This window comes from Cynocephalus volans, chromosome 4 (assembly GCF_027409185.1).
Source record: "Cynocephalus volans isolate mCynVol1 chromosome 4, mCynVol1.pri, whole genome shotgun sequence".
Classification (NCBI taxonomy): domain Eukaryota; kingdom Metazoa; phylum Chordata; class Mammalia; order Dermoptera; family Cynocephalidae; genus Cynocephalus; species Cynocephalus volans.
In genome coordinates this window covers 51,135,074-51,157,982 of record NC_084463.1, presented here as the reverse complement: position 1 = coordinate 51,157,982, position 22,909 = coordinate 51,135,074, and the positions used below count along the sequence as shown (strand labels likewise).

General features: G+C 49.3%; 1 protein-coding gene across 1 annotated transcript; it reads left to right on the top strand.

The window, feature by feature from the left end:
* Positions 1-2,267: 2,267 nt before the first annotated feature.
* IBA57 (iron-sulfur cluster assembly factor IBA57) lies at positions 2,268-11,163 on the top strand. Its single transcript, XM_063095269.1, has 3 exons — positions 2,268-2,616; positions 9,266-9,606; positions 9,794-11,163. Exons 1-3 carry the CDS (start codon positions 2,276-2,278, stop codon positions 10,183-10,185), a joined length of 1,074 nt encoding a protein of 357 aa, XP_062951339.1. The 5' UTR covers positions 2,268-2,275; the 3' UTR covers positions 10,186-11,163.
* Positions 11,164-22,909: the final 11,746 nt, after the last annotated feature.

Here is a 22,909-nt window from a genome sequence, read left to right as displayed (position 1 = left end):
GGGAGTAGGAAGCGAGGTATCAGGGACAGACAGCTCACAGGCTCTTTCAAAGTTTCCCTAAAAAGGCAGACAAAAATTGGGGACAGTAGCTAGTGGGGAAACCATAGTTTAAAAATTATGCTTAGTGTATGGGCTGAATTGTGTCCAAGCAACATCACAGGTTGAAGCCCTGTCTGCAGTTTGGCTGCCATAACACAGTACCATGGACTGGGTGACCTACAAACAACAGAAATTTATTACTCCCAGTTCTGGAGGCTGGAAGTCTAAGATGAAGGCATGGCAGATTTAGTGTCAAGTGAGGGCCTGTCTCCTGGTTCATAGATGGTGCCCTCTCTGTGTCCTTGCATGGCGGAAGGGGCAAGGGAGCAGTCTGGGTGTCTTTTATAAGGGCACTAATCTCATTCATCAGGCTCTACTCTCATGACCTAATTACCTCCCAAAGGCCACACCTCCTAATTCCATCACCTTGGGGGTGAGGATTTCAATATACGAATTTTGGGGGGAAACATTCAGACCCCAGCAGGTCTTAACCTCAGAATGGGCCCGCATCTGACAGGACTGGTGTCCTTATGAGAAGAAGATATGCACAGAGGGACGACCTTGTGAGGACACAAGGAGAACACAGCCGTCTGCAAGCCAAGGAGAGAGGCCTCAGGAGAAACTAGCCCTGACAAAACCTTGGTCTCAGACTTCTGGCTTCCAGAGCTGTGAGAAATAAATGTCAGTTGTTCAAGGCACCCAGTCTGTGGCACTTCGTTATAACAGCCTGTGCAAACTAAGATTCTTAGGAAAACAGTATGGTGGTTCTTCAAAAAGTTAAATAATTAATGTATGATCCATCAATTCCACTTTGGGCATACACACAGTGGAACTGAAATCAGAGTACGGGGCAGATATTTGCACACCCATGTTCCACAACTGCCAAGATATGGAAGGAACCCAAGTGTCCACTGAGGGATGAGTGGATAAACAAAACACGGTCTATCCATACAACGGGAGATTATTCTTCCTTAAAAAGGAGCCTTGAGGACATCATGCTAAGTGCAGTAAGCCAAACACAAAAAGACAAATACTGTAGGATTCCACTCATATGAGGTCCCTAGAGTCGTCATGTTCAGAGAGAAAATGAAATGGTGGGTCCCAGGGCCTAGGGGAGGGGAGGGAAGAGTTGGTGTTCAACGAGAACAGTGTTTCAGTTTGGGGAAATAAAATGTCCTGGAGCCTCGTCGGTTAGCTCACTTGGCAGAGCTGGTGACAGCACCAAGGTCAAGGGTTCAGATCCCCTTACGCGCCAGCCGCCCCCCCCCCGTCCCCAAAGTTCTGGAGATGGTTACACAACATTATGAATGCATTTGATGCCACTGAACTGGACACTGACAATGGCTACTATGCTAGACTGATGTTACTGGTATTTCCCCCCCACACAAAATATATATATATTTTGTTTTCTATTGATAACTGATTGTACATACCTGTGGGGCACAGAGTTGAATATCAATACCTGTGTGCGATATGTGATGCTCAAATTGATGCATCACACTCAACATTATACAAGATAATGGATTTTCTGGGCCGGCCCGTGGCTCACTCGGGAGAGTGCGGTGCTGATAACACCAAGGCCCCGGGTTCGGATCCCATATACGGATGGCCGGTTCGCTCACTGGCTGAGCATGGTGCTGACAACACCAAGTCAGGGGTTAAGATCCCCTTACCGGTCATCTTTTTGAAAAAAAAAAAAAAAGATAATGGATTTTCAAGGCCCTTTACCAATTCCTCCCTTACCCCCTCCACTTCCCCCTTTCCCACCTCCGGTAACTTCAGTTCTGTTCTCTCCTCTTCAAAGTTCAATGTATTATTGTGACTGTTGTATCTTTCTTTGCTTAAAAGAAATGGCTCAGATAGTAAGTTTTATGTGTATTTACCACAATAAACACAAGCAGAAACTATGCTTTGACACAGACCGAGTAGGGAAGGGGAAAGAGGAGGTTTCGCATGGGCAGGGACCAGGGAACCCGTCTGGGGAAAAGGCGGGGCGTGCACGCTGACGGACAGGCAGAGGCCCCTCCCCTTCCGCTACCCTGCCACTTTGTAGTACTCCCCCGCCCCAAGTCTCGCGCACGCAGGCTCCGCTGCCCTGCCCTCGCGCACGTAGGCACCGCCCCTCGCGTACGCACGCCCTGCCCCTTGCGCACACCCCGCTTGCCTTGCCCGTCGGCGGCCACCGCCAGGGGCCGCTGTAGCACCCGCCCATTCCGCGGCCGCATTCCTGCCCAAGATGGCGGCCGCGGCGCTGCTCCGAGGCGCGGCTCCGGGGCGCGGCGGCTCGACCTGGCGCTGGCGGCTGCGCGCGGGCCCGAGGCGCCGCCTGGCTCACGTCTCCAGTCATACTGACGGTGATCCCGCGGGCGGCGCGGCCTGGACCTGCTTCCCGCTGGACGAGCGCGCCCTGGTGCGCGTGCGCGGTCCGGACGCTGCGTCCTTCCTCGGGGGGCTGCTGACCAATGAACTGCCGCTTCCGGGTTCTGCGGCCGGCGCGACCCCGTCTCCTGCGCGCGCGGGTTACGCTCACTTCCTGAACGTGCAGGGCCGGACGCTCTATGACGTCATTCTGTACCGGTGAGCACCGGCGGGCGGGGTGCCGGGGGAGGGTTGGGGCACGTTGGGGTAGGGGAGCGAACCGGGGCCGGAGCCGGGGGGACGGTCGGGAAAGGGAACCGAGGAGGTAGACACCCAGGGGCGTGCGCCAAGGACCAGCACACAGGGGCTGGATGGGTACCCCGGGGAGGATACCCAGGATTAGGCCTGCAGAGGGCGTCGGGGTGGGGCAGAATCGACACTGGGGGAGGGCACCCGCGCCCAGGGGAGTGTGCTCGGGGATGGGCACCCGGCGCCCCGGGGAGGTCCACTCAAGGGAGTCCACACAAGAGTTGTCCACCCTTGGGAGTCCACACAGAGTGCACTCAGGGATGGGCACCAGCAACCAGAGGAGGCCAAACTGGGGAGTCCACGCAGTGGAGGGAAGGCAGGGCTGGACTTGCAGGGGCAGCGAACGGCTCCCGCCCAGGACTGCGTCTGGGCGCCCACCGGTTCAGAGCAGGTGGGCACCTCCTCAGTGGGGGCTCCCTCTCAGCCCTGCCCTGGCCACCCTCCTTCACTGCAGGGAGAAGGGGTCAACACCCCTGGCCCGCCTCCTGACTGACAGCTTGTGTCGATGCTCTCCGGCTTACCCGGTGTTTCCCTGTCTCCCCTTCCCATGTCTCCCCGCGTCTGGTGGTGGTAGTGTTGGGTCCAAAGCTGACATTACTGACCCTAAACCACGGTAGCTGGCCAAGCCGGGCCATGGGCCTGGATTGTTTAAGGTGCTGGGTTTCCCCTTGCCGGGCTTCCTGGAACCTGAGTCCTGTGATCTCAGCGCCATCCTGGCAGGTGGGCATGTGTCAAGGAATCCACGCCGGGCTGTCTCTCGGGGCTCTCCCCGCTGGTCAGGAGTGGTCCCCCTGGCCTTCCCGGCCTGCAGCACGCTGTCCTCCTCCACCCGCTCGGCTCTCCTGTTTCATGTTCCTCAGTGTGCTCCCCCGTTTTGGTTTTGGAGGAGCACCTTCTTTAGTGGCTTCCTGAGACACGTGAGGTGGCTTCACTCCATAGCTTGGCAGGGTGTCAAAGTCCAGGTTGAGAATTGTCACTGGGAATTTCGCAGCCACGACTTCACCATCTTCCTGCCGCCAGCCTTTCCGTGGGGATGTCTAGCCCTTCTGTGCGTGAACTGCTTCTTTCTCTGGAAGCTCTTAGGATCTTTTCTTTATTAGTCCGTTTTGCTGCTTATAACGGAATATCTGAACTGGGTGATGTATAAAGAAATGAAATTTATTTCTTACAGTTTTCGAGGCTGTGAAGTTCATGGTCCAAGGGGCGCATCTGGTGAGGGCCTTGTTCTGAGTGGGGACTCTCTGCAGAGTCCTGTGGCAACCAGGGTGTCACATATTGAGAATGGCAAGAGCTTTCTCGTGTGCTCCTTATAAAGCCACCAGTTCACGCCCATGATAACTCATTACTCCATGAATAGATTAATCCATTCACAAGAGTACAGTCCTCATAATCTGATACCTCTTAAGCGCCCTGCCTTTCAAATATCATAATCGGATTTCCCACCTTCAAAACTCTATCACGGTGGGGATCAAGTTTCCAGTACATAGCACTGGCCACTTAGAGCGCAGACTTATAACACCAAGGTCAAGGGTTTGGATCCCCATGACCTCTCCCAGCCCGCCCTGTGTGTGGGTTATGATGGCTCAGTGCGGCTGTTCCGCCCACCCCACTTATGGGCACTTGTTGAGTTTCTGTTCATGAGGGTGGGCTGTTTTCCTTGTTGGTTGCTGTTGGCTGTTTATCTTTCTGTACTTTGCCCTCTTGGCTGCTCCTTTGGGGAGAGTCGGGGGTGTCTCTCCCTGGAAGCCCCCATATGTTCCTGCTCCCTCTGGACATTTCCTGCCTGGCATTTTCTATCTCTCTCTGTATCTCTGTCTGTCTCTCTGTCGCTGTTTCTTTGTCTGTCTCTATGTGTCTCTTTGTCTCTGTCTCCTCTCTCTGTCCTCACTCTCTGTCTCTGTCTCTCTGTATCTCTGGAATTTTTCTTTTTATCCTTGATGTCTTCATACAAATCTCCAGATTTTTTTTATTTCAACTCTCATGCTTCTGGTTTCTCATCCTTCACTCTTTCCTTCCTAAAAGCACCTGTTCTTAGTTCTTGGATACAGCACCTTCTCAGGTGAAGCTATGTTTTTTTGTGGTAGTTTTTCTAGTAGAACTTACCTTATAGAACAGTTTTAGGATCAGAGCAAAATTGAGCAGAAGGTATGGAGAGTTCCTACAGACTCCCTGTCCCCCCATGCACAGCCTGTCCCACCATCAGCATCGCCCACCAGAGGGTGCCCTGGTACAGTTGGTGAACCTGCATGGATATGTCCTTATCACCCAGACTCCAGTGTTTATGTCAGGGTTCACTCTCGGTGTGGTGCATTCTGTGGATTTGGACAAATGTATAATGACATGTATCCACCACCGTAGTATCACAGAAAATAGTTCCACGGCCCTAAAAATCCGCTGAGGTCTACCTGTTCATCTCTCCCTCCCCCACCCCTGGCCACCACTGGTCTTTTTGCTGTCTCCACAGTTTTGCCTTTTCTAGAAGGTCACACAGTGGAATCATGCTGTGTGTAGCCTTTTCAGACTGACTTCTTTCATTAGCAATATGCATGTAAGCTTCCTCCTTGTCTTTTCGTGGCTTGATAGCTCATTTCTTTTTAGCCCTGAATAGTGCTCACTGTCTGGATGCAGCACAGCTTGCTTACCCACTAACCTGCTGAAGGACATCTGGGTTGCTAACAAGTTTTGGCAGTTGTGAGTAAAGCTGCTATGAACAGCTAGTGAAGGTTGTTGTGTGGACATAAGTTTCGGCTCCTTTGGGTAAACACAAGGAGTGTGACTGCTGGATCATGTGGTCCAAGTGTGTGTAGTTTGTCAGAAACCGCCAGACTGTCTCCCACAGTGGCTGCATCATTCTGCGCTCCCACCAGGAGGAACGAGGGTCCCTGCTGCTCCGCACCCTTGCCAGCACTGGGTGTTGTTAGTGTTATGGATTTTGGTCCTTCTATGAAGGGTATGGTGGTTTCTTGTTTTAATTTGCATTTCCCCTTGGCATCTTTTCATATGCTTCTTTGTGTCTTTTTTTTTTTTTTTTTTTTTTTTTTTTTGTCTTTTTGTGACTGGCCGTATGGCGCTCAGCCAGTGAGCGCACCGGCCGTCCTTATATAGGATCCGAACCCGCGGCGGGAGTACTGCTGCGCTCCCAGCGCCGCACTCTCCCAAGTGCGCCACGGGATCGGCCTTCTTTGTGTCTTCTTTCGTGAGGTGTCTTAGGAGGTCTTTGGCCCATATTTAATTGGGTTGTTTTCTTACTGTCGAGATATAAGAGGCTGGCCAAGGAGCAGGAGAGACTTGCCAGGCCTGTGCGTGGCTGAGCCCGTCCTCAGTGCTGCCATCCTCGCAGGAGCCCGCTTAACAAAGGAATGATTGAAAACCCTTGGATCTGATGGGATCCTCCTTTTGCGGACCTCCAGGCACCTCCAGGCACGTCCAGCCTGCTCCTTGGCAGGACATCTGGGACCCAATCCCTGCTTATCCCCGGGTCCCTCGCCCCTGCCCCTGCCTCAAGCCCAACCCTGCCCGGGGCCTGTGCCAGCCTTTGCAGGAGCTGCCGGTTGGTACCTGGATACAGGGCTCTGCAGGTGGGGAGGAGGTGCTCCAGCCAGGCTGGGGTTACGTGATGGGGGGTCCTGGCTTCCACGCCCTGGAGGCTGTGACCGTCCTCTGTGGGTTCTCAGAGTCTTGGCCCCACTAGGAGAAGGGTGAGTGCATGCCCGGGACTGCAGTACCGCTGTACCGCCTGCCACCGCCCTCCTCTTCTTGGGCTCTTGCAGCCAGGTGGGGCTCTGGTCTCAGCAAGTGAAAGTCCAGGACGCCCGCGCAAGTCTCAGACAAGCAGCGGATGCTTGGTTGTGTGAGTGTGTCTCACACAGTATTATTACTATATCTCAAATATTAATAAAAAATCCTTTGTTGTTGATCTAAATTCAGATTGAACTAGGCATCCTAGATTTTATCCAGCAGTCCTGCCCCTGAGGAACACTCAGCAGTGTCTGGTGATATTTTTGGTTGCCACAACAGGGGTGGGGGGTGGGCAGAGGACAGGAGTGCTCTGAATGTCTGGATGGCACCCACCATGCAGAATGATCCTGCCCAGATGTCAGTGGTGTGGTGGCTGAGAAAGCTGTCCCAGATGAGGAGCCCACCATACCTTAGTTCCTGGCCCGGCTCTGGGTGCAGCTGGGCCTCCCCCATTACTCCACTGCAGCAGGGGGCGGGGTGGGGGTGACTTGGGGTCGCATCCTGGCTCCATTGGTCCCCAGGTCCTGCCTGATGACAGTCACAGGCACAGCCAGCTAGAAAGTGCCCTGGACCCTACAACCTGGAGCCCTTGAGGACATCACCCTGTGAGCGAGGCCGGGGTGACTAGCAGATTGGCTTGTGTCACTCACCGTAACACCCTTAGATCTACCCAACTTAGTCAGTAACTTGGCCCTTTTTCTTTCTGAGGACTGTCCCGTGGTATGGTAGACCCTTGTGTTTCACTTTCTGGCTGTCACGAATAAAGCTGGCTGCTATGGACAGTCACGTGCAGGTTTCTGTGTGTTCTTGGTTTCACTTGCCTGAGCCCAGATGTGAGATTGTGGGGTGTAAGTGGCGTGTTTGATTTTGTTGGAAACTGCAGACTGTCTTCCAGAGAAGCTGGGCCATCTTATTCCCACCAGCAGCATGAGAGGGATCCATTGTCTCCGCACCCTTACCAGTGGTCTAGGCACCACAGCTTTCAGTCTCAGTTGTTCTGATGGCATGAGGGTGGCATCTCAGGGTAGATCTGATCTGCGTTTCCCTTGTGACAAATGGTGTTGACCTCGGTTCACAATGTGAGGCGGCTCCTCTGAACTCTCAGCCATTCCCTCTGGCATTTTAACCCCACATTTGCAAACGATGTCCTTAATCCTGTCCCTTGCTGATGTCGTTTTTGGTATTCTGTGATGACTATTTTGGAAGGTGGGCCAGCTTGACTGGCTGCTGCAGCTTGCTCTGCCTGACCCTCCCCACGGCTCTGTGGCCTCTGGCTTGTGTGACGAATGCATGGCAGGAGTTGCACTGCAGGGGAGAGTTTGGCATGGCAGTCGCTGAATGAGCCTCTGCGACTCTGGAGATGACCTTACCACCCCTGCTCACGTGCTCTTCTCTTGTATGCCTTCTGGGGGGGTCTTTCCTACCTCCCTGTCCCAGCTCCCTCCAGGCTGTGGACCTTTGCTCAATCCACGTCTGCAACCTGCACCCAGCCCTGTCATCGCTGCATCCAGGATGTCTCCACTTAGCCCCTTCCCCCACCCCCCACCTCAGATGCGCACACTGCAGTAGCTTCTCCTCTGTGGCCACCTGTCTGCAAGTGGCCCTGACATCCATCTGGCAGGGGCATTCTAGTGATGCCAGCTCAAATCCCCTGATGAGAGCTGTCTGGAACGCAGGTTAGGATGGTTCTGGGGCCCTGATCAATTCCAAGACTTGGCTCGGGGAGTTGGACAGTGGGCATGGGCAGTGTGTGGCCTCACTGAGTATTCTGCACCCTGATGACCTGTCTTCTGGTCTCCCAGCTCCTCCTTCCTGCCCACCGTCAGAGGACCCCACCTTAGTATCCTTGGGTTCCTCAAAGGCTTCCCCAGATTGGAGGAGGCAGGTCCTGGCTGTCCATACCTTTCCACCTCACCTGAGTAAGACACCTCCTACCCAGAGGTTCACTTCTCCTGGGCCCTGCTCTTCTGCCCTGCCAGGCCCTGTCCATTCCCTCTCCTCCAAACAGGGACGACTCGTTATTTCCTACCTGGGCAGAGCGAATACTATGGGCAGTGCCCTTTGGTGGGCTGTCGTAGCTCTTCCAGAAGCTGCAGGCAGGCGGGGTCTGTCTGCCCTCAAGGACACGTGCTCCAGAGGCTCAGCCCCACACGGCGGTGGGCGTGGCTCTCCGTGGCTGGTCTTCGCAATGCGCTTGTCTGCTCTTGAGGACACAGGTTCTGAGGAGGCAGCCCCATGTGGCTCTCTGCATGCTGGTCAACCCCTTGGTGCCTTGGTGCGCTTGTCTGCCCCCTGTGGACATGCGCTCTGGGGGGCGCAGTCCCATGCGTCCATGGGCAAGGCGCTCTGTGCCTTGGTTCCAAGGTGTAATTATCTGCCCCTGACAACATGCGTTATGGCTGGCACATTGGTCCCCCGTGGTGCACTTGGGTGCCGGCAGTGACGCGTGCTCTGGCGGTGCAGCCCTGTGTGGCCTGGAGCAGAGTGCTTTGCGTGTAGGTCACCGGCTGCACTTGTCTGCCCATAACAACACAGCCCGAGCGGCTATGGGCAGGGCTGTCTGCGCGCTGGTCCCCTGGGGTGCACTTGTCTGCTGGGGCAGATGTGCGCTCTGGAGAGCAGCTCTGTGTGGCTGGGAGCAGAGGCTTTGCCTGTAGGGCGCTGGGGTTTGCCCATGACGATGCGTGCTCTGGCAGCACGGCTTGTTCCTACGGCCAGGGGCACAGCTCTTTGCACTTTGGTCGTCGCCATGCCCTTGATGAGCTAGCGGTGGGCAGGGGCTTTTGCTCCCCCCCACAAGCCTTTGCCTGTCTCCCTGCAGGCTCCATGAACGCTCGGAGGAGGTGCAGGACTTCCTCCTGGAGTGTGATAGCTCCGTGCTAGATGCTTTGCAGAAGCACCTGGCGCTGTACAAGATCCGGCGGAAGGTCACGGTGGAGCAGATGTCGGAGATGCGCGTGTGGGCGGTGCTGCCCAGCACCCCTGAGGCCGGTCGGGCCGCGCCGCTGCAGGAGGGAGCAGAAGCGTCCGCCGTCCTCACTCGCGACCCCCGGACCGCGCGCATGGGCTGGCGGCTTCTCACCCGGGGAGAAAGCCCGGGCCTGGTGCGTGGAGGCCGACTCGGGGACCGCTGGGATTATCACCGCCACCGGTACCGGCAAGGTATGGACGGGGTGGGCCTGCTGGGCTGGAAGCGAGGAAGAGGATGCGGGGGCAGGTCGGGTTCGGGGAGCGGAGGGGCAGAGGGGGCCGGGGTGGGGTTGCTGAACAGGAGAGAAGGGGCGGGTGCTTGGGGCTGGTCGCACCCATCTGGCTGATCTCGTTGGTCTCTCCCCTGCGGTCTCCACAGGCGTTCCCGAGGGCGTCCGTGACCTGCCCCCAGGGGTAGCCTTGCCTCTGGAGTCCAACCTGACCTTCATGAATGGCGTGAGCTTTACCAAGGGCTGCTACATCGGCCAGGAGCTGACGGCCCGCACCTACCACATGGGCGTCATCCGCAAGCGCCTCTTCCCCGTGCGGCTCCTGGGTTCCCTCCCTGTCGGTGGCGTCACCCCTGGCACCTCAGTGCTGACGGCGTCGGGCCAAGCAGCTGGCAAGTTCAGGGCCGGCCAGGGGGATGTGGGACTGGCCCTGCTGCAGTCGGAGAAAATCAAGGGTCCTCTTCACGTGAGAACGTCAGAGAGCGGTCAGGTGGCCTTAACTGCGTCCGTGCCAGACTGGTGGCCCATGACCACCAAGTAGCCCTGGATGCCCTTGGGTCGGACAAGCGGGCGGAGCTGCCCGGGTAGCTGAGGGTCTCTGTCCGAGGTCTTCCTGTCCATCTGCTGTGCCCTGCTGGGTGTGAGCCTGACTTCCCACGGTGGCCCTTTTGAACACCCCACTTGGGAAAGTCCCCGCGTGTGCGTGTGCTGTCCAGAGCTGCAGGCATGGTTTTTCGTGGTGTGGCTGTGCCCAGCCCCCACTGATTCCCCCTTCAGAGCCTGCCACATTCGTGGGCTGCCCTCTCTCTGGGAGCCCTCTGGCTGGGAGCAGCAGGAACCCTCCTGGGGATGGGGGGAGGGGAGATACTGCTGCAGCCCACCTGCGTGCTGCACTCAGCCTCAGCTTGGGCCAGACCCTGAACGCAGTTACACGGCTCCGATGGCCGAGGTCAGGATGGCGTCTGTGCCCAGAGCAGATCCTGGGCCTTGCACCCCACTTGCCTGCTCTCCATGGTGTCGGAGGCAGGGTGCCATCTGGGGTTGGTGGGTGGGTAGGGGCTGGGCTTTGGGAATTGTTTTATGGTGCTCCAAGTCATGTCTCAGGCGGGGCGTTGTGTGTGGTCAGATCGTGTATTTTGGATCCGGTGGGGTGGGCGCGTCTGCGCATGGAGGGCCCAGCACTGCACACCTATGCCCACCTGAGTGAGCCCGGCCTCCGCAAGTGCTCCGCTGTGCACCGGGTTGTGTCTCCTCTCGGTTGTTCCGCACCAGTGATTGCTAGGGCTGCCCTCTGCCCCGGGCACACCAGCACTGCCCTCCTCCTGGGCACGGTGGTGGGCTGGGCGGGGAGGGGCCTTCTGTTTGTTTGCCTGTTTGCCCTGTTTTCTGTGAGGGATGACTTGCTGTCATCCACCCTTTTCAACCACTGGCTTCCATCATCCTGCTGTGATGTGAGCTCTGTCCCTTGGGGTGTGTCACCTGGCAGCCCGGAGTGACTATTAAAGCTGACCTACAAGCAGCCTGTTCAGAACTGTTTTCATTTTGGGTGGCAGGAGGCTGGGACTTGGTTTCGGGATACTAGATAGAGGGAGCGCCCTCCTTGGAGAACAACTGAACGCTCTGCGTAAAACATTTCAGCAGGGTTCCCTGCTTTGTGAGATGGCCATAAGGGAGAGGTTCAGGGACCCAGACTGAGTGAGTGGGTGCCGAGTCCACAGGGGTGGGATGTCACCTGTAGAGCCTGGGGCACAGGGTCGCCAAGTTGGGACACGAGGGTGGCCGCAGAGCCAAGTCGGGAGGGAGCCCACTCTAAGAACCTGTAGCCGCAGTGGTCACGTGGTCCAGTGTCAACTGTGAGCCTGGAGCCTGGGGAGAGCATGGTAGAAGAGGAAGGAACCGAGGGGGAGAGGGGACCTGGCCACTGGCCTGAACGGTCTGGAGAGTTGAAGGTGAGGAAGATGGGGTTGAGGGCCAGGCCAGCTGGACCGGTCGAGGTGCACAACACTCTTAGGCAGGGAGACAACCAGGCAGTTCCAACTCCCTACCCCTCATGACACTGACATCAGGTGGTCAGGCCAGCGGGCTATACCCACCTCAGGCACAGCTCTTCTATTTTTTTTTTTTTTTTTAATTTTTAATTTTTAATTTTTTTTATTTTTTAAAAGATGACCGGTAAGGGGATCTTAACCCTTGACTTGGTGTTGGCAGCACCATGCTCAGCCAGTGAGCGAACCGGCCATCCGTATATGGGATCCGAACCCGGGGCCTTGGTGTTATCAGCACCGCACTCTCCCGAGTGAGCCACGGGCCGGCCCCAGGCACAGCTCTTGGGGCGCAGGCTGGCCGGCCCCTGAGCAGACGGCACAGGGAGAGCAGGGGCCAAGACAGAGGTCACTGGTCCCTCGGCTTTTCCTCCAGCTTTCTGTTTTCTGTAGAAACATGTATGTCAGGCTTTTTTTTTTTTTTTTTAATTGAGCTTTGGTGTACTGGAGAGGGCACATTTTATTTTATTTTATTTTATTTTATTTATTTATTTTGACCAGTAAGGGGATTGCAACCCTTGGCATTGTGTGGTCTGCACCATGCTCAGCCAGTGAGGGAACTGGCTATCCCTATATAGGATCCGAACCTGCGGCCACGGCACCACCAGTGCCGCACTCTCCCAAGTGAGCCACGGGGCTGGCCTGGGAGGGGACATTTTAACAGGAGAGCTCCATGCTCTGGTCTGGAAACCTTCAGTAGTGGGCATGGCAGCCTGTGCACAGGATACTTTATAAGCAGGTGGCATGGTGCCACTTCAGCCCCCACTGGCTGCTGCTTTTAAACTTACTTTTGTTTTTTCTTTTTGGTGGCTGGCCCATACAGGGATCCGAACCCTTAACCTTGGTGTTATAAGGCTGTGCTGTAACCAGCTGAGCTAACTGGCCAGCCTAGGCTGCTGCTTTTAAACTGACATTGAGACACTTGATCGGCATTGGAAGCCAGTCTTCCCCACCCCCCAGTTGCAGCCAGGCATTGGTCCTCATGGTCTGCGTGACCGGGAGCTGGGAGTCACACAGAGCTGGGTGTCACCTGCTTGAGTGGGTGTGCCCCAGCTTAAAAATGCTCAGGGTTCTTCAGCTTCCATGGTGAGCTGGTGAGCGGGGCCGCAGCAAGGCATCCTCTTTGTGCAGCAGTGTGTGTCCCCAGGGTGTGGCAGGTTAGGGGAGGGCCAGTAACCAGAAGGGAAGCAGCCATGGCATCATTTTAAGCGTGGGCAGATTCTCCGTGAGACACTGCTTTAACTATCGGTGTCCCCTAAACTTCTTCAGGGCTTGCCGAGTACTGGGATCTCAAAATATGTGGTTCAGATCAAACAAATACACAGTCCATGTTCTGTCTCCATGGTTTTAAAAAGGAAAGTACCATGCCACAAAAATACTTGCTCTGACTATGCCACAACTGGTCCTTTCAGAAAGCCCTGTCTTCCAGGGCCTCACAATTTGTTTTGTAAGAAGTATGAAGTTCTGAAAAGTGAACTGTCATGGTTTTTTAAGAAATAGAGTAGGCGCAGTTGGTAGTATTTTCAGAAGGCTCCTTCAGAGAAACTCACCTCCGCGTCAGGCCTCAGAGGGGGAGTCTTCCAAGGAATGTTCACTCATTATAAGGTCATCATCATCATCGTCGTCTAATCCCCAAAGAAACAAGCTCCCTGTTCTGTGTTCTTTTATGGTATGGTCGGTCAGGCGCACCCGCAAGGGGACGCACAGGAGGCCTCAGGGAAACAAAGTTGCTTATTTCCGTAGGTCATAGAGAGGGGTCACCCAGCACCACGCAGGGAGTCATGGTGCAGTCAGGAGGCAGGCGGGCCAGAGTGAGGGAGAGCTGAGGCCATGGCTTTTTTTGGTTTCCCGGGAATGGTAAGACAGGGCGAGCACGTTAGGATGGCTACTTCGAATCATTTCAGCAGGCTCTAAGCTGCAGGGGTGGTCCCTAGTTGTGCGGGGCCCCGATAGAGGAGTGGGGATCTGGGTTGGCAGTTTGCATGCTGAGCCACCGGCCGGGCCCTTTCTTATCTCTGAGGCTCACCCAGGGAGCGGCAGTCTCTCTCCAGCCAGAAAGGTTGTTTAAGATGTCAAGACATAATATGCAGGAACAAAATTAAAACACACGCATATCATACAATACCATGAGCACAAGCCAACAGAAAAGGAGACAGTAGAATCAAATCCACAAATTTTCAGGTTTTGGAGTAACCAGACACATAATATAAAATAAATACTTTAAATATATTTAAGGAAGTAAAATGAGGAATTTAGGCTGGCTGGTTAGCTCAGTTGGTTAGAACATGGTGTTATACCACCACGGTCAAGGGTTCAGATCCCAGTACTGGCCAGCCACCAAAAAAAAGAGGAATTTAAATCTGAATAAGAAACAAGAGACTGTAGAAATGATCAAATGCATTTAAAAAAGAAAGAGCACTTAAATAAACAAAAATAGAATATTCGAAAAAAATCCGAATGTGTTTTCTGAAGAGTTGGGAAACTGATCTAAAGAAATGATCCTAGAATGCGGCACAGAAAGATCCAGGCCATGGTGTGTCTTCTTGTTCTTTCCAGCTCCTGTTTTTAAAGTGCTACAGATAGGCAGCCTCGTCACACATGCCACACCACACACGCTCAGTCCCCACCACATGCAACCTGGTTGCCTGCTTTGTTTTTTACCGTGGAACTTGTTGCAATAAAATATACTATGTATCTTTTTTTTATTGGCAGCAACCACTCAATAAATTGTTGAATGAATCAATGAATGAATCAATGAAAGGTAGACCAGAACTCAGCAATCTCTAGATTTTTTATCAACAGGGTCCCTATTACTTTCCCTGATGCACTTGTCATTTTGAGAGATCTCCGACAAAGACCAAAATTTACTGAATAATCGTTAAGTTCTTTGCCAACAAAGCCCTTTTGTGACAGTTTTCCTGTCTTTAAGTAAGAAGATAAAACCATGTCGGCTGGGGCAGTGAAGCTGTGGCCAAGCTGGGGAGTGGCCTCGACAGGTCCCAGGATGTCCCTTGGCCTATGTCCTGGCCACATCCCGCAGGCTCTGTCCCTCCTGCCTCGATGGCCCTGCTTGGATCTGGGCTGGGACAGCCAATGTTTGGGGCCCAGGTGGTATAGGCATGGGCATTATTAGGATTTCAGGTTCCTTTCTTCAGGCTCAGGCTGCCAGCTGTCCTTGGCATGACCTTGGCGGGCCTGATGGGCACAGACCAATGCTTCTTAACTGCCACGGAAGAGGAAACTGGAGCAAGAGTGTCAGAATTAACACCTCTCAGGGGGCTCTGAGGGGCTTTCCTGTGAGTCCTGCTCCAGCTGTGTGGCCCAGAGGGAGAGCCCAGCAGGATACTGCCCAGAGTCCAGTTCATGAGAAGTGACAGATGGGCGTGACCTAGAGTCCAGCTGAGGAGTGACAGCTGGCAGAAATGGGCTTGGATTGGCTTGGATTGGCTTGATTTAAAGTGAACCCCTTTCTGTCTTTCCATGCTGGCTTATTTCACTTGACATAATTTTCTCTAAGCTCATCCATGTTGCTGTGGATGGCAAAATTTCATTTGTCTTTATGACAGTAGTGTTTGGTTGTGTATATATACCAAATTTTCTTTATCCAGTGGTCCATTATTGGACGTTTAGGTTGGTTCCAACTCTTAGATATTGTAAATAGAGCCATGATAAATTGAGAGTTGAAAAAAGAAAGAAAGAAAGATAACAATCACAATAATTCCTTGAACTTTCAAAAGAGAGAACGGAACTGAGACCACCAGAGGTGGGAAAGATGAAGAGGGAGGGGGGATTAGGGAGAAATTGGTAAAGGGCCCCCCAAAATGTTCATGTTGTGTGATGATAAAGTAGAAAAATAAATTTAAAAATTTTAAAAAGTGAACTCCAAAGCTTCTTGCATCCCTCCACCCCCCAAAAATTCCCAAAGCAGTGTGTTCTGAGTGAGCTGCCTTTTCTATTAATTTTGTTCTTATGCAGCAGTAGAGCTCCCTGGGTGTGGATCCTGCGTGTTCGGGCTGCGTTTTGAGCCTGTATGCACTGGGGAGCAGCCACGTCCTCCCGGCAAGTCCCCAACAGTCTGAACCCAGGTCTGTAGTCTTGGTTCAGGCAGGTAATCGCTGGAGAAGGTGTCAGGGTGGTGAGGCTCTGGTGCCTTCCGAAGACAGAGAACAGAGCACGGAGCGCAGCAAGTGCACCTGGACCATGCGACCATGGAGTGGCACTGAGTGGAGGAGCCGTCCCATGTGCCAGGCTGGAACACAGGAGGAAGAGTTTTAGGAACAGTGAAATATGCTAATTCAGGTTTGTTTGTTTGTTTGTTTGTTTGTTTGTTTTTAAAAGATGACCGGTAAGGGGATCTTAACCCTTGACTTGGTGTTGTCAGCGCCACGCTCTCCCAAGTGAGCCATGGGCTGGCCCTAGGTTTCTTTGTTTTCTGGGGGGGGTGGCAGGTGGTGGTGGCTGTTAGAGACCTAACCATTGACCTTGGTGTTATCAATATGATGCTCTAACCAACTGAGCTAACCAGTCAGCCCAGTGATTCTTTTCTGTAGGTGGTTTGGGGATTTTATTGTAGACAATCATATATCCTGAGATTAGTGACAGTTTTGTTTGTTTCTGGCACTCCATTAACCTTCAGTTTTTCCATGCTGTTCTCTGATGGGTCGAGTGAAATATGAATGCTGGCGCCTCACCTCGCTCTTAACCTTAAAGTAAGGCTTGTCACCATTTTACCACTCTACTCGGTGCTGAGATTGCTTGGTAGGTGCCCTTTTTTAAATTGAGAAAGTTCTTATAACTGGAAGATCATAAATGGTTGTTGAAGTTTATCAATTTTTTTAAGTATGAATTGAAGTAATGGTTATGTTTTCTAGGCGTTTGTCCATATCATCTTAAGTTTTCAAATTTATTATAATCAGTGTTCTATCCCTGTACCAGCTACCAAAACCGAAGCAGAAAACAAATTTATTGTCATAACATTGTTCATAATATCTGATTATGTTTAAAAGTCGTCTTTATTGAGGTATAACTGATGCACAATGAGTTTCATTTATTTAGTGTGCAATTCGATGAGTTTTGGCCAATGTCCTCTTGGCTTTTTAATCCATGTAGCATTTGTAATGCTGTCCTTTATTTATAATATTGATTATTTGTGCCATTCCCTTTTTTCTTGGTCAGTCTTGCGAAAAGTTTGTCAAGGCAGCAACTGCGTATTTGTTTATCCTCTCTGGTTCATGTTTATCATCCATTTCATTAATTTCTGCTTCTGTTATTATTTCATTCCTTATATGTTCTTGGTGTTTGTTCGGTTTTCTTTTTTCTAACTTATGAAGCTGGATGATTAGCTTTTAGATTTTAGCCTTTCTTCTTTTCTTTCTTCTTGTTTTTTTTTTTTTACATAGGCCTTATAGCCTTTTTTCTCCTTTTCTCTAAGCTTTTAAGTCTGCACCTTTCCCTGTCTGTTCTTGGCAGCATGTCATTGGTTTGACACATTATGTGTTTGTTACATAGTTCTAAATATTTTAGTTCTAAATATTTTTAAATTTCCATTTTGATTTTTTTTTTTTTTTTTTTTTTTTTTGTCCTCGAGTTATTTAAAGGTGATCTCTAAATGAATGGAGATTTTTCTCTATGTTGTTTTAAATGAATTTTAACATCCTGGCTAGAGGACATGGTCTATAATGATGACATTCCTTTGAAATTTATTGAGATTTGCACTGTGGTCCTGTAGGGGGCAACTTCTGGTCAGCATTTTTTTCTGCTTGAGAAGAACGCATTCTCTCCATCACTAGTGTGACGCTCCACATCTGCCTGTGACTCTAATTTCTGTATTGCTGCTTCAATCTCTTATGGCCTTATGGAGTTAGACCAGAAAACACTAAGAGAAGTCTGTTCAGACATTCCCCCAGATGCTGGGTTTTCTCTTCTGGCAGTTCTGTCTTTTTTTTTTCCCTTTCTATATTTTGAAGCCATGTTATTAGGTACATACAAGTTTCAAAGTGTTACAGCTTCCTGGTGAACTGAACTTTTTAAAATGACCTTTTGAAGTTTAGCTATTATTTTATCACAAAATCAATATTGTTTACTGGTAATATAGTTACATCAGCTTTCTTTTGGTTAATATTTGCCTTTTCTGAATTTTTTTGATCTTATACTTTTAACTTTTATGTTTTAGATGTGTCTCTAATAAAAAGGCATTATTTAGATTTTAATTTTTGTTATCCATCTCCAAAATCTTTTTCTTTTAACTAGAATATGTTTGTGTGTGCATGTACACACACACACACACACACACGTGTGCATATAAATTTGGGTATATTTCTACCACTTGTACCAAGAGCTGTTAGTTTATAAGCTGTGAGTCTTGAAGTCAGTTGCTCAATACCATTGCTGTTCTTTCTTGTCTAATGTCACAGTTTTAGACTTATGTCCTGTGTAAATCAGGGGTACCTTGGGAAGACTCAGGCAGTGTTTCTCCAACCTTTTTGTCTCAGAATTACTTTAACTTTTAAAAATGTTCACAGACCCCATGGAGCTGTGGTAGCTTTATTCTCCTGACTGGGCCATGGGGTTCCCAGACATTTGGCCAGACATTATTTCTGGGTATGTCTGGGAGGGTGTTTCTGGAAGAAATTAGCATTTGAACAGGTAGACTGAGTAAAGCAGATTGCCCTCCCCTATGAGGGTGGGGCTCATCCAATCAGTTGAGGACTTGAATAGAACAAGGAGGCTGAGTAAGAGGGAGCTCCTCCTGCCTGACTTCTTTGAGCTGGGACATTGGTCTTTTCCTAGCTTTGGACGTGAACTGAAACATCGTGTCTTCCTGGGTGTTGAGCCTGCCAGCTTTTGAACTGGAACTGACACCACTGGCAGTTCTGGGTCTCCAGCTTGCTGACTGCAAATCTCAGGACTTCTCAGCCTCCATAATCATATGAGCCAATTCCCTACAATAAATGTATATATGTATGTATCATCTATCTCTGTCTGTCATCTGTATCTATCTATCATCTATCTGTCATTGATTTATCATCCCTATCTATCATCTGTATCTATCCATCCATCTATCCATCTGTCCACCTCATCTATCTATTCAAGACCACTAGGGGATATCTATATATATTATTTTTATTTCTTTGGAGAGTGCTAATACAGGTGTCTTCCCACATCTGTGTGTGAGGGTCTGCAACATTCTCTCTATGACTGCACCCTACCCTTGGCAGGCATGTGCTGTGATTTACTTTATTCTCCTCTTGGTAACTGAGTGTGTTGCCTTTTTTTTTTTTTTTTTTTTTTTTTTGATGCCATTGGCTGCCTTGAATATTCTTGTATATAAATTATAACACATGTGTAAGAATTTCTGCAAGTCACATTGTGGCAGACATCTTTTCCGGTTTGTTTTTGGTGTCTTCATTGGATAGTCATTTTAAATTTTAATGTAGTTAAATTTATTTAACCCCTTTAGAAGCTGTGCTTTTTTGTGTGTTTTGTTTTTAAGAAATCTTTGCACAAAGATTCTTCTCAACTTTCTTCTGAAAGTTTTGTTTTGCCTTTTTACAGATGAGTTTTAAAATTCATTACAGTATGCCATTTTTAAAAAAAAATTGAGTTAAGACTCACGTGACATAAAATAAACCATTTTAAGTGTACAATTCGTGCCATTTAGTACATTCACAATGTTGAGCAACCATAGTCTTTTTGTGGTTTCAAAATGTTTTCATCATCTCAGAAGGAAACCCCATACTACTCTGCATTCCATCCCCAACCCCCCAGACCGTGGCAACCATCAATTTGCTTTCTCTCTCTATGCATTTACCTATTCTGGGTATTTTCATACAAATGGAATCATACAACATCTGGCCTTATGTATGTGGCTTCTTTCATTGAGCATGGTGTTTTCAAGGTTCATACAAGAATAAGTACTTCGTTCCTTTCTGTGGCTGAATAATGTTCTATTGTATGGATATGTCATATCTGGTCTACCCATTCATCCATTGGTGGACACGTGGGTTGTTTCCACCTTTTGACTGCTGTGAATAATTCTGCTATGCACATGCATGTACAAACTTTTATGAACTTTTTTTATTCTCTTGGGTATAAATCAAGCAGTAGAGTTGGTGGATCGTATGATAACTATGTTCAATCAGCTTGAGTTTTGTGTATGACATTGTATTCATTTCCTGGGACTGCCTGATAAATCACAGCAGATTGATTATGATAAGAGAGATTTGTTTTCCCATAGAGGTCCAAAGTCAAGGTGTGGGCAAGGCCATGGTCCCTCCAGAGGTTCTAGGGGGTGACCCTTCCTTGTCTCCTCCAGCTTCTGGTGGCTCCAGGTATTCCTAGGCTTCTGGCCACGTCACTCTGGTCTCTGACTCTGTCTTCATGTGACATGCTCCTTTGTGTGTCTCTGCATCATCTTACCTCTGTGTGTGTCTGCCTCTGTTTCTAAATTTCCCCTTCGTAGGAGGATACCAGCTGTTGGATTGAGGCCTACACTAATGGCCTCATCTTAACTTGATTACATCTGCAAAGACTGTATCTCTACATGAGGTCCCATTCTCAGGTTCTGAGAATGATGACTTCAGCATATCTTTTTCTGGGGGGAAGCCACTCAACCCATAATAGGTGTGAAGTAGCAGGTCCAGTTTTTTTGTTTTCTGAAGATAGCTGGTTGTCCAGAGCATTCTTCACACTCCTCTGCTATGACACCTTGTTGTCTTCTTATGTGAGGGTGAGTTTTTATTCCCTCTATACTTTCATCAATCTGCTTATCTACCCCTGAGCCATGGTCTTAATTGCTACAGCTTTCTGAATAAGTTCTCAGCAGATTTGATAGTCAGCAGTTAAAAAGCAGAGACTGTCTCTTCTTGGACAGCTTTCTCTGCACACTTCTTCACTTGGCCCTCTCATCTCAACTCTCTTAGATGTGCTAGCCCAGCAGGCCATTGAAGAGCTCGCGGTGGCCACCTGGAAGCCCTGGACAAGTTTGTGGTGTGCCCTACAAATGACTCTGCTAGCACATCTCCTAGTACAGCCATGGGACAAGAAGACAAAGATAGGATGTTGCACCCATAACCTGAGGTTTAGGAGAACATGAGTTAGGATCTTGAAGTTCCTCAGAAAGACCAAAGAAGCAGAGATTGATCTGAGTCACTTTGCAGCAAAGTCAGGGCAATGAGAAAAGCAACTTTCTAATCATAATAGAATTGCTGTATTGCCAAATTAAGTCACCTAGTTAATTGTGGCACTTAATTTCTACCCTAGGAATTTGTGCAGTCCTAATCTTAGCATTTCCATGGAGAGATGGCAGCTGCTGGGGGCGGGAGGTAGCACCATGTTCCGTGTGACTACCAGGCCCTGCAAGCTCTAATTTTAAACCATGACAGGGAGAGAGAAAGCTCACAACTGTCCTGCTGATGCTGAGACAAGGGTGCCCAGAGGTTCATTTTCCTTGGACATGTCAAAAATATTTTCCATAAGCCTTTTAAAAGGTTTGGCAAATGCTTTGGGTCAAAAAAAATGTTTGTGTACATTCCCTGACATTCGTTTTAGTGGACCAAAACAGATGATTAAAATTCTTGCACTCACTTTAAATTCTTTAAATTCTTCTACGAGCTTTGCTTCATGAAACACTCTATCAAATTATGCGATCATTTTTAGATTTTCACCTGAATTAGAAATTGTAACTGAATTCCTCTTGAACACAATAAGAAAATGTTAAGGACCCATAAGAGAATTTTTAGAATTCAATCAATAGCATTTCAGTCCCCACCAGCAGGTGGTTTAAAGCATCTTTCAGAATTTGAAATAAGTTTTTAATAATAATCACTAGTATGAATAGTATTAACACAATTTTAAGCCCATTGCATTCATTGTGATGTTTTGATTTAGGATTTTTTAAGATTCTGTTTTAATTGCTATTTTGGTGAGAGAGAATGATTTTCCCAGGAAATCTGTGCTTTGCTGCCTATACCCACATGGTGCTCAAGGTTTGGATGAAGAAGATGTGGGCAATTATACACACAAAGGTATTCTAGTTTATTGAAGTAATTTAATTTTGTTTTGGACATAAAAAGTTTCTATACAGAATTACTCTACCTCATTTCTGTCACTCCACTGCTTACTGGCATTCATTGTTTCCGATGATAAATCAGCTGTTAATCTTATTGGCTTTCCTTTGTACATGATGAGTTCTTTTTCTCATGTGTATGTTGGTGCACTTCATGGTGTCCCACATTTCTCCAAGGCTCTGTTTATTTTCTTCATTCTTTATACTCTGCTCTTTGGATTGCATAATCTCTGTCAATCTATCTACAAGTTCACAGATTCTTTCTTCTCCCATTTGAAATCTACCATTGAGGTTACTAAACGCAGGGAGGGGAGAAGGTGTGGGGAGGAGAAGTGGTGGACTAAAGGGTACAAAACTATCTACCCTAAGCGAATCACTGTGCAGTATATGCATGTATTGAAACAACACACTGTACCCCACAAAGATAAATATAAATGAAATTGAAAAGAATTTATATTTACTTTTTGTATAATAGGACTTTAACTTCTTTTAATTGCCAGCATTTTTTTTTCCGAGTTGTACCAAGAAGAGAAAAATATCTACCACCGAGCCCTGCTAGTGAATGTCTCACTTTAGTTATTGTACCTTTTAATTCCAGAATTTCCATGTGGTTGTCAAAAAATGCTTTTCATATCTTTATTGCTATTCTCTACTTGGTGATACATCATCATACTGCCTGCCTTTGCTTCTTTAATCATGGTTGCCCTAAGTACTTTGAACATAGTTATAATAGCTGCTTTGATGTCTTTGTCTGCTAAGTGTGACATCTGGGCCCTCTCAGTTTCTTTTGCCCAATTTTTTCCCCCATGTTTCTTACTTTCCTGTTCTTTGCATATCTCATAATTTTTTTGTTGTTGTTGAAAAATGGATAGTTTAGGTAATATCTTGTGGCAATTCTGGATGTGATTTCCCTCCTTCCTCTATGGGTTTGTTTTTGCTGTTTATGTATTTATTTGTTTAACAGCTTGGCTAGACTATTTTAGTAAAGTCTATCTCCTCTGCAGTGTAAAGCTTTTGGTGTCACTCCTCAGAGGGTGCAGCCTTGAGCGTGCACAAAGTCACCCTGGGATGACTGATTTTAGGAGGGCTCACTTTGATTGTCTCTTTTCCCAATCACTTTGTTAAGCTGTCTGTCTCAATTGATGTGACACCCAGCT

Coding starts and splice junctions, on each gene's coding strand:
- IBA57 (XM_063095269.1), top strand. CDS start 2,276: ATGGCGGCCGCGGCGCTGCTCCGAGGCGCGGCTCCGGGGCGCGGCGGC. Junction 2,617..9,265: donor TATGACGTCATTCTGTACCG/GTGAGCACCGGC, acceptor GTCTCCCTGCAG/GCTCCATGAACGCTCGGAGG. Junction 9,607..9,793: donor CCGCCACCGGTACCGGCAAG/GTATGGACGGGG, acceptor CGGTCTCCACAG/GCGTTCCCGAGGGCGTCCGT.